The sequence below is a fragment of the Barbus barbus genome (assembly GCF_936440315.1).
Source record: "Barbus barbus genome assembly, chromosome: 3".
Taxonomy (NCBI): domain Eukaryota; kingdom Metazoa; phylum Chordata; class Actinopteri; order Cypriniformes; family Cyprinidae; genus Barbus; species Barbus barbus.
This window is the reverse complement of record NC_136731.1, coordinates 1,131,332-1,149,120: the sequence shown is the minus strand read 5'-3', so window position 1 is coordinate 1,149,120 and position 17,789 is coordinate 1,131,332. Positions and strand designations below refer to the sequence as shown.

The following is a 17,789-nucleotide window of genomic DNA, read 5'->3' as shown; positions in this document are numbered from 1 at the left end:
ATTTCTGTCATTTATTCTTACCTACATTGGTTAACGTGTTATTTTTACATAAACTTTATGGATTTGGCGTTTCCTGAACATCTTGCCAAACTGAAATGTATTGTTTAACTTTTAAGCTTTTTGTTAGTCAGATATTTTTCAGAGTATTTATATTTGTTAACCAAAGAAGGTTAAAAAAAGTTGAAGTATTACAGTTGTTTTAAAGCTAAAAGGCTAAAACTATTCTATGTTTGACTCAAATCGAAAGACTAAAGAGTTGAATTTATATTAAGGTTTATAGGGATTTTAAGATAGCCTAATTAGCAATTTGAATAATTAAGTTACTTATTGAGTAACTAAGAGTAATTAGTAAAGTAATTTAAATACAATATTGATGAAGTAATTACTTTTTGAAAGTAACTTACCCAACACTGGCCAGGGTTATGCCATAGCTCAGTTTAGCTCAAGGACATTTAAGTAATGTTTTTAGAAACATGCCTTAGAAAAAACATTACTAGTGTGCATCTTGAGACAAAACAAAGGCGCTGATGTATTTTAAGATCAGTCTGTGCAAGTTTCTTTCAGATGAAACGGCTCAGACTTCAATTTTAATCTGGGACTAGTCTTAAGCCTTGAAACTGAAACTGGAGGTATAAGTCTTACTGTACAAAAGTGTTGACTCCCTCAATGAAATCCAACCCGAGTTTTGTGGTTGTAGCTTGAAAGCTCTAGGAGGAGATAAATTTTAAAATCTAGTCTCGGATAAAAAAGCAGCGTCTTAACAAGCAGATCAATAATTTGGCCTTTTCTTCCACAGAATAAAACTCACCATTCTATTAGGTAACGGAAGTGAACATTTGAGAAATTCATGAATAGTTTTGATGAGCTCAAGGGCACATGCAACACAACCCCACAGGCCCACGTGAATATGCCATCCACATGTTCTTCACCTCTCTCCTGGTCTCAATGTGTAATTAAAAGTCAAACCGCTTTCCATTCCTGCTATAGCTGTGAATAATACCTATAAACATAGTGAGAGTGACCAAATCAAATGTCATTATTGACACAAAGTTATCAAATAACCAAGTCAAGTAAATGTTTTTATTGACTTTAGGTTATGTAACGTGTGGTGAAGAAATCCTCTGCTTTTCCTGTGTGGGTTTAGTTGTATGATTCGGATTTGTGGTGGGTTTTGGAGACAGGAACCAATCAGACAGCAGTCTCCTCGGTGTATGAACCAAATAAAAGTAGGGAGTCGTAATCTGGTGTTGAAGAGTCAGATTTTGGACAAGCATTTGTTGTTCTGCAGAGACCTACAGAGTACTTGGACGTGACTAACTTCATAGAGGGTGAGGTTTGAGACAATGGATCATTTGGAATGCTTTATATATAATATATTATAATCATTTTTTTTAAGAAAAACAAAACATCAGCAGATATTTTTGAGAAACCAGCTTAATGATCTTAAGTGTGCCGATGCCAGGTCAATATATTTCTTTACATCTGACTTACAGTCCTAATTAGCCAAGCTTCAATAACATCTCCATGGTGGCACACAGGGATCTTGTACAGTATTGGAATTAGGACAGTGAGAACAGGTTAATAATGAATAAAAACTTATATATTTGAATATATGTTTTATTCTGTTTTTTTCAGGTGTGCAGTAGTACTGGTTGATTTCAGTAATAATGGCAGTCTGGTCTCTTTGTCTATCTTTCTTTCTGCTCTTTGCTCTGGATGCTTCAGGTAATTGTTGTGAAGTGTATATTGCCCTGTTTTCTGTTTATGCAGTTTAGCTCAAATCTCACTGACTGTCAGATTGGGTTTAGACATAAAATTGTAATCTGATCATTTCAATTATATATATGTATATATGTATGTGTGTGTGTATATATATAATGTTTTTCTTTTATTATTTCAGGGGCAACACCTCTTAATGACACAAGCAATGGTGAGACATTGATGCTGTCTTTTAGTGCGTTACATTTGTTCTGTCTAGTCGTAGTGACAAAAGCGGGGTCGTCGCTGGTGGGGTGAAAGGTGATGACGATTATAGGGGCCCATGGCTGTGGACAGCGCGCAAACACCGAACAAAACTCCTCCCCAGTTTAAACGTAGAAACACAAAAAGAGGCGAAAAGCTTAATTCGGCACCCGGGACAATAAAGCCGCCCCTACCCTAACCCTACCCCATACTCTTATTTTCAACTTTTTGATTATTTTCATCATTTTTATTTAAAATAAATGCCTTTCTGATGCAATATGAGATTTGAAAAGGGAGAAAAAAACGTTTGGTAAAAGGCGGACTCGAACTCGGGTCGATTGCCTCAAAAAGCATGCGTTTTAACATCTACGCCACTGGAACTAATATCGAATTAGTGTCTTTTATTAGTGTTAACTAACTCAATCACACGTTAGTGGGCAGAGTTAGTGTAAAAGCCTTTGCCAACAAGATGGGCTATTTGCACTTACTCCGAAAATATTATGTTGAACCCGTCTTGGCGAGTACCCTTGAAAAAACTGTCGGTTATGTCTTAAGTGAACGTAAACGGTTGAGAAAGAAGCGGATGCGTTGTTTCTTAAAGTGACTGCGCCTAATTTGCTAGCTGCTGGCGATGTCCTTATATAAATTCATGAAATCCAATGAGAGAAAATGATTGCCTGCTCTTTACTGTATTACTTTTAACAAGAATTAATCTATTTTTGATTTATACAGTGAGGACTATGCAATGCTATTTTTTCAGTCTCTGTACCTGGACACCTACAAACTTGAAAAAAATCTTAAACTTTGTTGAATTTGTATCTTTGTTCTATTTATTCATTTGTGCTTTTTCACACAGGGACCATTTACCTGGACACAACGATAGACGAAAAGTGTGCACGTACGTACAATATCAATCTGATATCAGTTTAATGAAAATACAAAAGGTTTGAAGCAGCAATAATACTAACAAAACTTTATTACAGCAAACTGTGACTGCCAGTGGTCTGCATATGAATGTAGATGCTTCCGCTTTTTTAGCTGCCGGACTTCCTGGATTGATGCAGAGGTATGGGATGCCATCTAATCATATGGATTCCTTCACTTTAAGACTTGAAATGGTCAATTAGTTAAAAATAGTTTTTATGTCCTACTCTCTTTAGAAACAGTGTTTGGACTACAACGGGCACCTCGCCTCTGTACACACTAAAGCGGAATACACCTTCATACAGAACCTGATTGAATCTCAAACTCAAACTTCAGCTGAGGCCTGGATAGGAGGCTACGGCTCCGTTTCAGTATGTTTGTTTAAATTCATTATTATTAGTATTATTATAAAAATTATAATGTCTTTGTCAATGGTTTTTTTCTTCTTCTTTTGTATATTGTACTTGTGTTTTTGAGTGACGTCATAGTATTAAAGAAAGATTAGGATACAGCCAATACGTTTGTCTTGTTAGTTCTACTGGGCAGTTTCTATAGAGAAACACAAACATGTTTTAGATGACTAAACATTACATTTTCATTTACATTAAAGGTGCCATAGAATGAAAAACTGTCTTTACCCTGGCATATTTAAATAATAACAGTTCTGTACATGGAAATGACATACAGTGAGCCTCAAACACCATAGTTTTCTCCTTCATATGTAAATCTCGTGATTAAAAAAGACCACTGAAAAACAGGCGAATCAGAACATAACACCGACTGTGACGCAACAGTCAGGATCACTACGCCCCCAACATTTGCATAAACCCGTCCTTGTTCTAAGCCGGCCGAACCATCAGAAGCTCTGCAGGTATTGTAAATAAACAAGCGCGGACAACAGCGAAAATAACACAATAAATGTTATGTTCCAGGCCGTGCAGGGGGTGTGAAGTGCAGGGATGGGTTGGTGTCTGTATTCAGAAAGGCACAGAAAGCAAATAACGCGAGCCACTAAAGGGACATGGTTAGCTCCTTGCTAGCGGTAGCCTGTGACAGTACATAAGATTTCACTCTCAGTAAGGAGAGATGAGGATGATGGCGAATGACTTACAGATCCTGAGCACCACTGACAAGCATCTGATCTTGTGAAATGTGTGGTAAGTGCTGTTGCTCCATAATGTAAACATAGTTTGTGTGATCGCGTCTCTTGAAAGTGAACTATAACGCGATCGATGGATCGTTCAAAAGCAGTTTCAATGCCTCGCATATTAATAACGGCTCCCTGATGCCCGCGTTTTATATACAGTATAATTACCCGACGATATAACTGCGAGAGAAAGTATTTAAATATATATTTTCCTCCCTGTGCTTCCTTCTTGCTGATGAGCCGTACTGTGAAACAGCCAATCAGAGCAGAGCTCATTATTATTCATGACCCTGCCAAATAAGCCAATAACAGACCGTTTCATTCTAGGGAGAAATCCTAGGGTTGTAAATGGACATGTAAAATCATTTCTGGAGATTTTTTGCCCTTACCTAAGCCACATACCTTCTGTGTAGATATCAGAGAACAATTTAAAATACTGTATCAATGCATTCTATGGCACCTTTAAGTCATTTAGCAGATGCTTTTAGCCAAAGCGACTGGAAGGACAATGAGGACAATGGAAGCAATCAAAATCTACGAAAGAGCAATGTTATGCAAGCGCTATCACAAGTCTGAGTTAGCCTAATGCAGCACACGAAGCAAGGTCTTTTTTAAATTATATAATGAATAAAAAGAAAACAAACACAAAAATAATAGAGAAGCTAGTGTTAGGTAGTAAATGAATAGAGTGAAAGTCTAAAAGAGGCAAGTATATTTTTTAAAGAATAGAATTAGAATAGAGAGTGCTAGAGTTAGAGGGTCAAATAAAAATGGAAGTGATGTGTTTTTAGCCGATTCTTGGATGCTAAAGATGGCTAAAGACTCGGCTGCTCAGGTCATTCCACCAGGAGGGAACAGTTAATTTAATAGTCAGTGAAAGTGGTTTTTTAGACAAATATCAATGCCTTGAATTTTCTGCCAGCAGCTATTGGTAGCCAGTGCAAAATGGTTAAACAGAGGTGTGACGTGCGTACTTTTCGGCTCATTAAAAAATACATCTTGCTGCCACGTTCTGGATTAATTGTAGAGGTTTGATGGAGTTGGCTGGAAGACCTGCCAAGAGAGCATTGCAATTGTCCAGTCTGGACAGAATAAGAGCCTGAACAAGGAGTTGTGTTGAAAGGTTCCGAAAGAAAGGCCCTGATCTTCCTGATGTTGAATAAAGCAAATCTGCAGAACAGGGCAGTTTTAGCAATGTGGTCTGAGAAAGTCATCAATCACAACTCCAAGGTTTCTGGCTGTTTTTGAAGGAGTTATGGTCGATGTGCCTAACTGGATAGGTTTGATGGAACAAGCAGTTCTGTCTTGGGAAAGTTGAGTTGAAGGTGATGGTCCTTCATCCAGCAAGAAATGTCTGTTAGACATGCTGAGATGCAAACAGCTATCGACGGATCATCAGCTTGGAATGAGAGGTAGAGTTGAGTGTCGTCAGCATAGCAGTGATACGATAAGCCTTGTTTCTGAATGACAGAACCTAGTGATGCCATGTAGACAGTGAAGAGTAGTGGTCCAAGAACTGAGCCCTGAGACACCCCAGTAGTTAGATGTTGCGACTTGGACACCTCACCTCTCTAAGAACAAACCAGTGGAGTGCGGTTCCTGAGATGTCCTTTGCCAACAGGGTTGACAGGAGGATCTGGTGGTTAATCGTGTCAAAAGCAGCGGATAGATCCAGCAAGATAAGTGTTGAAGATTTGATATCCGCTCTTGCCAGTCTGGTTGCTGTCGAGGAGGTTGTTCTGTGTGAGAAAGGCAGAGACTTGGTTGAACAACGCTCGTTCGAGTGTTTTTGCAATGAAAGGAAGAGGGGAAACCGGTCTGTAGTTCTCTAAAAAAGATGGGTTAAGGGTGGGTTTCTTAATTAGCCTGTCTAAATGCTGATGGAAAAACACCAGTGTGAAGAGATGTGTTAATGATGCGAGTGAGTGCAGGTACAACTGCAGGAGAAATAGCTTCAAGGAGATGAGAATAGGAAACGGGAAATGGAATAGGATCAAGCAGACAAGTAGCAGGATGATTAGAAAGGATGAGTTTGGAGACTTCTGCCTCAGAGAGTGAAGAGAAGGATGTGAACGAGTGCATGTTTGCTGGTAAGATGTGCTTGACAGATTGTGGTGTGGAAAACTGCCACGTTCTTCATTAATAAAATTGAAACTATCAATGCACAAAGTCGCCAGCTGTTAAGAGTTGATGAAGGAAGGGAGGAAGATGACAAAGGAGGGAGGAAAATTAAAACATTAATGCCATCTTATGTACCTGTGAACCAAGTGGTTAGTGCGAGCGTGATTTTTATACTTAAAAACTAAAAAATATATTTATTAAACAATGCCATGAATGTGTGTGATGGAAACTGAGTGTCCTTTTTGGTGTTCTGTTCACAGGAGAGATCATGGCTCTGGAATGATGGGTCCAAAATGAACCTAGAGATATGGTCTCCTGGAAAACCCGATCATACGGATCGGCAAAAGAACTGTATTGGGATGAACTATGACTGTGAGTATTTTTAATGTTCATGAAATATCATGACCATTTTTGTCAGTGTTTTATACAGTCTGGTAGAACAGTAGTAACCTCAATTCAAATAACCAGCCGAATGTAGAATAATAATTATATATATATAAATATATATATTTATATTTTTATTGTATTTTTCCTTCCTGCTATAGGCTTCAAAGACTGGAATGTTCAGGTCTGTAATCTGAAAATAGGCCCGGAAAACTGGAATAACTACATCTGTGATCGGAAAATGGGTTTTGTGTGTAGCCGGATGAAAAAGCTTAATGGAGAATGTTGAATGTCGTATTGTCTTGCATTAAAGGAATAGTTGACCCAAAAATGACAAATATTTACAACAATGCTTACCCTCAGTCGATCCAAGACAAAGAGGAGTTCTTCCTCAGAACAGATTTGAAGAAATATAACTTTACATCATTTGCTTATCAATGGATCCTCTGCAGTGAATGGGTGCCATCAGAATGAGAACTTAAACAGCTGATCATGAAAACATCACAATAATCCACACGACTCCAGTCCATCGATTAATGTCTTGTGAAGTGAAGGGCTTGTAATCAAATTTTCTTTTTCATTTTTTGGTCAACTGCTCCTTTAACTAACTCTCTCTGTTTTCTTTACTAATATTTGCAAGCAGAACTCACATATATGTGCATTGTCTGAATGAAATTCCTAAAGGTTTTGGTAAACTTTGGATCTGATTTAATAAAATTCTGCATCAGAGCTGCTTTGTTTTTATCATGCCTATGTGTTGGTATAGGAAATTAACAGAAACATTTGCTAATCAAGTTGTTATAGAACAAACTGTAAAGTAATTCAATGAGAAGTGTTTTGTCAAAGAAAGAGAATAGTTGAAGATGATTTTTGTCAAAATGTCTATTTAATGAAATTACAAAGCTTATATAAAGCAGCAGTAATACAAACACCAAATTCTTTATAGAGTAACTTGTGACAGTGATTAGCCCACCTGAAGGAGATGCTTCCATTTTTTTAACACCCCAAAACTGGACCGGTATGAGATGGCGGCTTCGAATGTGGATTCCTTCATCTGACGATGACGAACCTCTCGAGCGTATGAGCTGCAGTTAACTGTAGTCCTTATGTCCTCTTGGAAAATGTCTTTGGAAAATAGTCCTTTAATAGTACTCCTACTAATTTGAAAATAGTCAATTTAAAAAACATAAATTTAAACTCAAATGGATACCTGGACAATTTTCAATCTGGTTTCAGAGCGCATCACAGCACAGAGACCGTGCTTTTTAAGATAATAAATGATATTCGCTTGAATTCTGATTCTGGAAAAATATCAATAATAATAGTGCTGTACTACTAGATCTTAGTGCTGCGTTTGACACTGTCGATCATAACATACTTCTAGAGAGACTGGAAAACTGGGTCGGGCTTTCTGGGATGGCACTCAAATGGTTCAGGTCATACTTAGAAGGGAGAGGTTATTATGTGAGTATAGGAGAGCATAAGTCTGAGTGGACGGCCATGACATGCAGAGTCCCACAAGGCTCAATTCTTGCACCGCTCTTGTTTAGCCTGTATATGCTCCCACTAAGTCAAATAATGCGAAAGAACCAAACTGCCTTTCACAGCTATGCTGACGATACCCAGATTTAATTAACCTTATCTCCAAATGACTACAGCCCCATTGACTCCCTCTGCCAGTGCATTGATGACATTAACAGTTGGATGTGCCAGAACTTTCTTCTGTTAAACAAGGAGAAAACTGAAGTCATTGCATTTGGAAACAGATAAAGTTCTCAATGTGAATGCATACCTTGACTCTAGGGGTCAATCAACTAAAAATCAAGTCAAAAATCTTGGGGTGATTCAGCATACTATCATCTCAAAAACATTGCAAGAATTAGATTTTTTTTTTTTCCAGTCAAGACTTGGAGAAACTTGTTCATGCCTTTATCACCAGCAGGGTGGATTACTGTAATGGTCTCCTCACCGGCCTTCCCAAGAAGACCATTAGACAGCTGCAGCTCATCCAGAATGCTGCTGCCAGGATTCTGACTAGAACCAGAAAATCTGAGCATATCACACCAGTCCTCAGGTCCTTACACTGGCTTCCAGTTACATTTAGGATTGATTTTAAAGTACTTTTACTCGTTTATAAATCACTCAATGGCCTAGGACCTAAATACACTGCAGATATGCTCACTGAATATAAACCTGACAGACCACTCAGATCATTAGGATCGAGTCAGTTAGAAATACCAAGGGTTTACACAAAACAAGGGGAGTCCGCTTTTAGCTATTATGCCGCCCGCAGTTGGAAGAGATCAGATGTGCGAAGAAGAAGAGATCAACATTAGCCACATTTAAATCCAGACTCAAAATTCATCTGTTTAGCTGTGCATTTGTTGAATGAGCACTGTGCTACGTCCAAACTGATTGCACTATGTATAATCATTTTCTTTTCTGAAATGTTTTAGATTCTTTTTAAATACATATTTATATCATTGTTGTAATTATTATTATTATTTTTCCTATTATGGAAAGCACTTTGAATTACCACCGTGTGTGAAATGTGCTATATAAATACTGTAAACTTGTCTTACCTTGGATGGATTATCTTGGCAAAGGAGATAATCTCACTAACACAGATTTAGACAGATTTGTGAACAATATTTGAGAGAAATATGCCTTTTGTGTACATAAAAAGTGTCTTAGATCTTTGAGTTCAGCTCATGAAAAATGGGGGTAAAATCAAAAGTGTTGTGTTTATAATTTTGGTCAGTAAATGGGTTAGTAAGTCATTTATTGCTTTACTGAACTTAAAATATATTGTGGAAACTTAATTTCCTGTAAAGCTGCTTTGCAACGATTTTATTGTAAAAAGCGCTATACAAATAAACTTGAATTGAATTTAAATCCAGACTCAAAACTCATCTGTTTAGCTGTGCATTTATTGAATGAGCACTGTGCTACCTCCGAACTGACTGCACTGTATTTTATGTATAATCATTTTCTATTCTTAACCCTTTAAAAGTAAATTTAAAATAAATTATATCATTTTACTTTTTTTCCCCTTATTTTTATTGTTGTGATTATTTTTTTTCATGAATATTTTACTTCCCTTTATGGAAAGCACTTTGAATTACAACAGTGTGTAAAATGTGTTATATAAATAAACTTCCCTTGCCTTGATTTGATTTAGCGCCTCCTGAATGTACTCCTTCATCGCCTTGTGAGCCGGGATGGACAGAGTGTATATCCTTCCCTTGGGGAGTTTGGCCCCAGGCAGCAGGTCAATGGCACAGTCCCATGGCTGATGTGGTGGAAGACGGGTGGCTAGCTGCTTACTAAATACATCCTGGAACGCCTGGTAGTCAGATGGGATACGATGTTCCTCCTGCGATTCAGGGCTCTCCACAAGGGTGGAACACACTTAGAACTGGGGTGTCTTCCTGACTGGCTTGGATATCGTGGAGAGACTATTGTGAAAGCAAGCCTCGCAGGGATCCCATCTGAATAGTTAACTGAGAGGAGAGTTAACAAGGAGATTTCAGGTTCAACTTGAATAGCACTCACCGTTGGGTGTGGGGGGGCGGACGGGACAGGTCCTGATGTAATGGTGGGAAGCTGCACAGTACAGACATTGTCCGGCAGCAAGACAGCGAGCACGCTCCATGCGTGATAATCGTGGGGAGTCTACCTGCATGGGTTCTGGTACTGGAGAACTATAGGCGGGTGTGGCAAGCTGTTGTGGGGCTTCCTCTGAGTGGCAGGTGGCGAGGCCCGCTGCATTAAGCTTTCCAGTCCAATGCTATTGTCATAAATAGCCATCTGCATTCGGATGCTGGGATTCAGCCCTTGACAGTACACACACATCAGAGCAGCCTCATTCCATCCACTGCTCGCATCCAGCGTGCGAAACTGTAGTGTGTAATCACTCGTAGAAGAATTACCTTGGCGCAGCCGCAGGAGTTGGTCTCGAACTGACAGCGTTCCAGTGGCAGAACCGAATACCTCCTTAAAGTGATTGGAAAAAGCTTTGTGGTAGTTAATTATGGTGCTTTGAGCATTCCTCATAGCGTGAGCCCAGAGCAAGGCTCTGCCACTCAGTAGGAAAATAAGAAAGGCTACCTTCGAGCATTTGTTAGTAAACTTCTGCGGCTGCATTTCTATGAACAGGGAGATTTGGACAAGGAAGCGACCACACTCAGCTGCATCGCCGAATAGGAAGCAGGAATGGGATTGAACCAGAGTGAGAGTGGTTCTGAGGGTGTTGACCAACTCCTCGAGCATGTCTGCTGGAGTGGGAAGCCAGGGATCCATGGTATGTATCCGGGTCTGGTCTTCTGTCACGACACAAGCAAGGGACACAGAGGTAAGTGGTTAAACACAGAGCTTTGTTGACTGATGAGCGAGGGCAAATCTGGTGCAGACGAGAGGTGAGTACGAGACAGAGTATAAATGTCCGAATGGCTTAGCTTGCAGTAAAGGATCTTTGCTTTGTAGTAGAAGGATCGTGGATGAGCCGGAGCGGAGGAGAACTGGATTGGTGGAGAACTGGAGCGGTGGAGCACTGGAACATCTAGAGCAGGGGTGGGAAACGTTGATCCTGCAGAGTTTAGCTCCAACCCTAATCAAACACACCTGAACTAGCTAATCAAGGTTTTCAGGATGCAGTTCAGGATCAATGTTCCCCACCCCTGATCTAGAGTGAGTAAACACAGGTAAGTTCAGATAGCGAGAGTCTGGTTTGGTTCAGGTTGTGAACAGTAGACCGGATGAGGAGGGCGTGAGGAGAGTGTGTAAATAAAGGGGACATTGATTGGCAGCAGCAGGTCCGGGTGATTAATACTCAGGTGAACGTGGGTGCTGGTGACTGTTGTAGATAGTAGGAAATAAATCTTTTTCCTATTTAGCTACCAAAATAAATGTTGGTAACTGCAGTTTGACTAAAAGTTGACAAAAATGCAATGACTTTTCGTCGACTAAAACTATGAAAGACTCAAATGACTAAAACTAGACTAAAACTATCTCCTATTTAGCGCCCAAACTCTGGAACAATCTATCAAACACTGTTCGGAAGGCAGACACACTCTGACCCATCTCTTTAACTTGGCGTACGCATAACACAATAATACACTTCTAATATTCAAATCTGTTAAAGGATTGTTAGGCTGCATTAATTAGGTCAACCGGAACCGGGAACACTTCCCATAACACACAATGTACTTGTTACATCGTAAGAAGATTGGCATCTATGCTAATATTAGTCTGTTTCTTTCTTATTCCCGAGGTCACTGCAGTCACCAGATCAGATGGTGGATCAGCACCTAGAGATGACCTCTACAGCCCTGAACGTCAGCGGAGACCAGGACACCTAGATGAGCCCCAGAGACAGATCCCCAGTGAGGACCCCGTCACCTAGACAGCCATCGGGGAAAACCACTGGAACCAGTTGAGCCCTTACAATTTGACTTTGCTGCAGTTGGAATTGAACTGCTGGGTCGTTTGGCCAGAGGAGAATTGGCCCCCCGACTGAGCCTGGTTTCTCCCAAGGTTTTTTCTCCATTCTGTCACCGATGGAGTTTTGGTTCCTTGCCGCTGTCGCCTCTGGCTTGCTTAGTTGGGGACACTTCATTTCCAGCGATATCGTCGACCTGATTGCAAAGACACTATTTAAACTTATTGACACCAGTGTTAATTTTGACAGGCATTTTTGATTTAGTCTTAGTCTTTATCTTGAGACGAAAATGCTTAATAGTCTTAGTCACATTTTAGTCATTTGAGTCTATCATAGTTTTAGTCATTTGAGTCTTTCATAGTTTTAGTCGACGAAAAGTCATTGCATTTTTGTCAACTTTTAGTCAAACTGCAGTTACCAACATTTATTTTGGTAGCTATTTTATATGTAGTATTTAAACAAAAACAGTCATCAATACTTCTCTCTTTAGACCAAATCAATTAAGCTTAGTTATGAGAAATTTGAATCAAGGATTGAATTTGGAAAAACTGGAATAAATTTTCATTTTTTGGTAGAAATATAAATTAAACTCATTTTTCAGATACAGTAGGTTTACTTAACAAGTATACATTTATTTAACATCTTTTGTTGGTTAACATTAATGACAGATAATTAGGAATGCTGTCCATTTAAGACGGAAGGTATGTATGTAATATCCTACTGACACACATTCAGTTTTCACCTGTTTAAGCTCACTTAAACCATAACGGACTGTATTTCCGTGAGATGCTCTACATGAGAGACATGTGGACTGCTGTGTGTGTATTTGAGCACTGAGAACTGATTGCGCGCTGTATGAGAACTGAAGAAGTGGAGCGCGCGCGAGAGAGAGCACTTCTATCGCACCTTCACTGACTTTAAGTTAATCGACAATGAATTGTGACTCCCGGTAAAAACGGGACGTCTGGTCACCCACTCCCTAACCCTTCGGTTGCTGAGGCCATTGTTTCAGATCGCTATAGTTCGCGTTTTGGTAGCCTATCCGTCCTCTGCGGCTGCCATACTGAGACTAGATATGCAAACGCCCCTTATCCAATGACAGAGACGCACATTTTGAAAGACAAGTCAGTTAACTTAGCCTATAGGATGTATTTTGAATGTCCGGTAGTCCTCAAATAACATTTTAGTCCCGTCTCGTCTTGTTAACGAAGACGCGCATAAATTTCGTCAGTTTTTATCATCAGATATTAGTTTTAGCTCGTCAACGTCTCGTCTTAGTCACAGAAAGAAGGTTCGTTGACGAATATTTTTCGTCGTCGTCTTAGTCAATGAAATTAACACTGATTGACACACTATTTTCCTTTTTTGATATTGTGCAGTTGCTTTGACACAATTTACATTGTAAAAAGCACTATATAAATAAAAGTGACTTGACTTAAACACACACAAAATATGCTAATATATATAATACAATATAATTATTAGAGTTGAGCCAGATACTCGGCTGAAACGAGTATCCGGTACGGATAAAGCACTTTTGCCGAGTACGAGTATCATACGAGTAATACGAGTCAATATCTGTGCTCGGATTGAATAAAAATGATCATTGGGTAGCTGACTGTGTCTGCGTTCTGTGATAGGCTAGTCCCAGCGCCCCTCCCCTACACACATACAGATTTATTGTGTTGCTGTGTCCCGCTCTGCTCACTCACACACTGAACACTGAGAAGAGAACAGCGCGCTCTCTCTCTCTCTCTCTCTCCCTCAGTCACTCAGGTTCGCGGGTTTTTTCCGTTAAAGTTTAGGGTTTCTTCAGCTTCAGGTTTGTTTTTTACTTTGGTTTGTAGTACTTACTTATTTAACCAGTAGAGTTTTGGTAAACGTGGGGTTTGTTCAGACGTGGTGCTTGGTAGAATGCGACTCGCGTCTCTGTCTGTCGGAGATTTTTTTTTTTTTTTTAACATACCGGTTAAAGCCCCGCCCATTTCAAGACAACCCGACCCACTTCCAGGTTAAATCCCGCCCACTTCCGAGTTAGGCCCCGCACAGTCCGAGTACAGCTACACATACAGATAATTCATATGGTTAACAGATACAGATAATGCTGTACTCGCTCATCCCTAATATTAAATATCTTTGTTGTTTCTTAATTAACTTGGAGGTAAATTAACGTAAAGTCATGATTAATTACAGAAAAGTTAATCATGACCAAGTAAAAAAAGGCAGGTAAAATCACATCACTGGCCACTGGTAGGTGTGGCAAAAAAAAAATTATATATATATATATAAAATCTTCTATTTTATTTTTTTACCACTCCCCTTACATTACTTACATTTATTATACAGGGATCTCGGAACTTCAATCCACTACTATATGCTGCAGAATACATGGGTCACAAGTTACACATCGACCAAAATGAGAAGATGGTAATGTTTGGAGTGACCCATGTCGCAGCTGTGGATGGATATTCCAGAAAGATCGTTGGACATTCCACTATGCCAGTGAAAAACAATCTGGCAATATATCAAAATGTGTACAGGTAACTTGACAGTTTGATCATGATGTTTTAGTAGTACTTCATTTGTGTAGTTCCAAATTAATTCCATACATCTATTTATTTTAATTCCATACAGCAATTTATTTTAGTTATTTTAATTTAGTTAACTGGGACATTGCACATTAATAAGATATTTCTGTAATGCCTGCCTTGGGATGACATGTTGCAGACAGTCCAGGGCTAACTTAATATTTTCGTGATATCGGCAAAGACACACATTTCTTGGAGTGTCTGAAGACCGGAGCACATGAGATGGTCGAAGCTCAGCAAATTTAGATTTTCCAATAGGCCCTTTTCACATGACGTCACACAACTTCCGTTCTGACGCGAAGCAGGGTAATCTTACTTCCGCCAGCATAGGAAAGCGCTATCCCTACCAGCATAGAGTTCACCCAGACGCTTGTACATCTGCCAAAAGTATGGTTAGAGGACGACTGCCGCGGTCTACTGTCGTCCTTATTCAAGGCGAGGCGCTTGACATCTCAAACGAATTTACCGAATACCAGTCGGCGAGATTTGCTGTTTGAAGTCGATGGAGTTGGATACGCAGCACTGAAGTCATACTTTCTGATTCCCGCCACTCTGGCACAATGTTTACTGTCTTTATTGCAGTTAGATGCTTAGATATATTTGTCAAATAAACAAGTTCTGTAGCACTACACGGCGGTCCTTTTTGCATTGTTTCAACATTAAGCATTTTATTCTTGAACTGGATAATGGGCTTCTTTTCAGACCACTTGCATTTATGGATGTGAAATTTGCCATGTAGGAAAAAGATTTAATATAACAATATGATTTGTGTCCATGTCATTTTCCCATAGTAAATAAAAACATAATCACGCTGTTTGTCTTTTTACTGCGGAACTATACGGGGAATTTAATTTACACAGTGTACTCACAAATAAACTATCCAAGGAATTACATAAACCGAACTAACAAGTGAAAAGATATCAAGTATATATTTTGTGAATACATGTCATACGAATGTGAAAGCAAGCAGTTGGGCAAGCAAGCCTCCCATCTAAGGCAGATGCAGAAAAACGTTCGCAAAAGAATCCGACTGTAAGTACATTAACATTATTAGTCTTAACTCTTAACCAACGCCTTTCATATTTCAAGTTTTTCCCCACATTCTCCCGAGACGTCTTCGGTGTAAAGGTATAGCGGAAGTACCGATACACTGCTTTGCGATAAAGCGGAAGTTAGCTGACGTCATTGTGAAAAGGGCCTATTATAGACTCTGGATGCTCATTTTTGAAGTAGCGGTAGGCCTCTAGAATGGACATTGTTAAATGCCGTTTCTGGATTTTCTTTTTCACTCCTCCCTCTCTGACTGTGACCACATCCCTCATTCCAAGGTGCTTGTCTTGAGATGTCATAAAATTCCCTGACATGATCATATGTAGTAGTGGTGGCGGTCACATGCTTCATTTTGTTTTTCTCTGGAAGAAGGCACAGTGATGTTGCAATCTTTTTTATAACTGTACATTTTTTTCGAGGGCTGCTAGGTAAAGCTCGGAGAGCTGGTTTTAGTGCCTTGCCTAGAGATTGTCTTGTTTTAAACGGTGAATTCTCTGGTGACTCCTGGAGTAAAGCAGGAACCTGTGACCTCTTCAGCAAACGCCTTTTCCTCGGTCTTTCTCTAGCAAGCTCCCTGACTCTCTCTGCCTCTTGTTTTGATTGGGTTTCTTTCTTTCTTTGTCTTTCTGCTTTTTTTCTTTTCTTCTCCTTTTCCTTGAAATTTTCAGTATTCCTCTTCCTTTCTCTGAATTCCCTTTGTCTTTCAGTATTAGTTTTTGCCATTGCGCTATAGGATGAGAGTTATATAGTATAATTACATTTTGTTGTTGTTTCTTTGTTGGTTATTATTGTATATCGTTTTATTGGTTGTTGTATTATATTAATTACTTTTATTAACATTGATATTGCGTAATAAAAAAATTGTTAAAACAGAACTGATTCCTTCATTATACACAGGCCACAGTGTGTTCAAGACATTTTATTTATTCTTGTAATCTATACACTTTTCTCAAAATTAAAATGTACATACATGTAAATATCAAATTACTTACCATTTACTTCAAATAAAGTAGATATTTATCCAGAAATAGAAGATCTTCATTCACCTCAGAAATAACTCCTCTTGGTCAACAGGGGGCGCGCGCGGGAAAGAAAATGAGGGAAAAGGGAAAACGCGTCATCACGAGAGGCGTGTCCTTTAAGGAACAGTAGGACGTAGGCGATCAGCGGAGTAAACACGTGCGCACTCTATTAGTCCCTCTCTATTAAATACTGTAATAATTATATTTATAATAAGTTAATTATGGCGATATGTAAATCTTAATGTTGTCTATATTAAAAATGTAATGATGTGTTCTCTTTATTAAACATTTATTTTTAATGTTACTAGAATTAATTGGTTTCTGAAATGTTCTGATATAGCCTAAAGTAACCGAGATACATTTAATGTGAGCCAGTGATTTTAATATCAACAGCATGGTGAACAAATATGAGCTGGTCAATTGCATGATTTAATATGAAGCGTCCGTAACGTTGTTAAGAGCAAGTAAGTGATATGAATTGTCCATCATAATTAGCATGGACATATTTTGACTTTGTATATGAAGATTTACATTATTTGTATTAATATTTATTATACAGTATAAACTTTATATTTAAATCGTTACGGACGTGACACAGCACTGAAGCGTCATGACTTCCTAAATATATCGCTTATAAATATACAAGGCTGTGCTGTCATAACAAAGTGAGAGTATTTATTTCTCATGCATGTCCCCATCTTTCAGCAAAATGCTTACTGTTAACATAAAGTATAAAAAAGGGAGTATTTGATCCCATGACAGCACATCAATACTATAAAATACAGACCTTAAAGGACAACTTTGAAAGGGTTTTGTTATTTTGGTAAAAAAAGACAATGGCGCCGCTGATGGCAGCTATTGTGCGTTGCTCCTCAGTGTTCGTATTGTTTTTGTTTGTTTTTCCTGCTTTTTGTTTTTCAAATAAGATCAGTTTTACCAGGGATGATCTGCTGAACATTCGGCAGAACACACCACAAAATCTTCTACCGGTTTTTGATTTTTCGGACGTTTTGCTGGACATTGTAGTTGGTGGAGCCGTTGCTCTGGTCAAACGCTACAGGAGGCGCAGACGGGGAAAGAGAGCCGGCGCGCTCGTGAAACTTCGTCAGCGCGGATTTAGAACGGCGTTACCTAGCATCCATTTGTCAAAT

General features: G+C 39.1%; 2 protein-coding genes and 1 long non-coding RNA gene across 3 annotated transcripts in view; 2 read left to right on the top strand and 1 right to left on the bottom strand.

Moving 5' to 3' along the window:
* Positions 1-17,789, bottom strand: part of LOC306856321 (uncharacterized protein) — a 1,000,538-nt gene that overhangs the window by 803,566 nt on the left and 179,183 nt on the right. The gene's annotated exons all lie outside the window — the stretch shown is intronic.
* Positions 1,097-7,267, top strand: LOC306851357 (galactose-specific lectin nattectin-like). The gene is made up of 8 exons (XM_079387530.1): positions 1,097-1,328; positions 1,636-1,725; positions 1,901-1,930; positions 2,819-2,860; positions 2,946-3,028; positions 3,123-3,257; positions 6,415-6,526; positions 6,700-7,267. Exons 2-8 carry the CDS (start codon positions 1,668-1,670, stop codon positions 6,825-6,827), a joined length of 588 nt encoding a protein of 195 aa, XP_079243656.1. The 5' UTR covers positions 1,097-1,328; positions 1,636-1,667; the 3' UTR covers positions 6,828-7,267.
* LOC306847275 lies at positions 9,726-12,457 on the top strand. Its single transcript, XR_013782140.1, has 3 exons — positions 9,726-10,561; positions 10,697-11,241; positions 11,811-12,457. It is a non-coding gene; the product is annotated as an uncharacterized lncRNA (long non-coding RNA).

Bases quoted from the DNA above. Each gene is read 5' to 3' on its own strand.
- LOC306851357 (XM_079387530.1), top strand. From the start codon at position 1,668: ATGGCAGTCTGGTCTCTTTGTCTATCTTTCTTTCTGCTCTTTGCTCTG. The intron at 1,726-1,900 runs GTAATTGTTGTG...TTATTATTTCAG, and splicing joins CTTTGCTCTGGATGCTTCAG to GGGCAACACCTCTTAATGAC. The intron at 1,931-2,818 runs GTGAGACATTGA...TTTTTCACACAG, and splicing joins TCTTAATGACACAAGCAATG to GGACCATTTACCTGGACACA.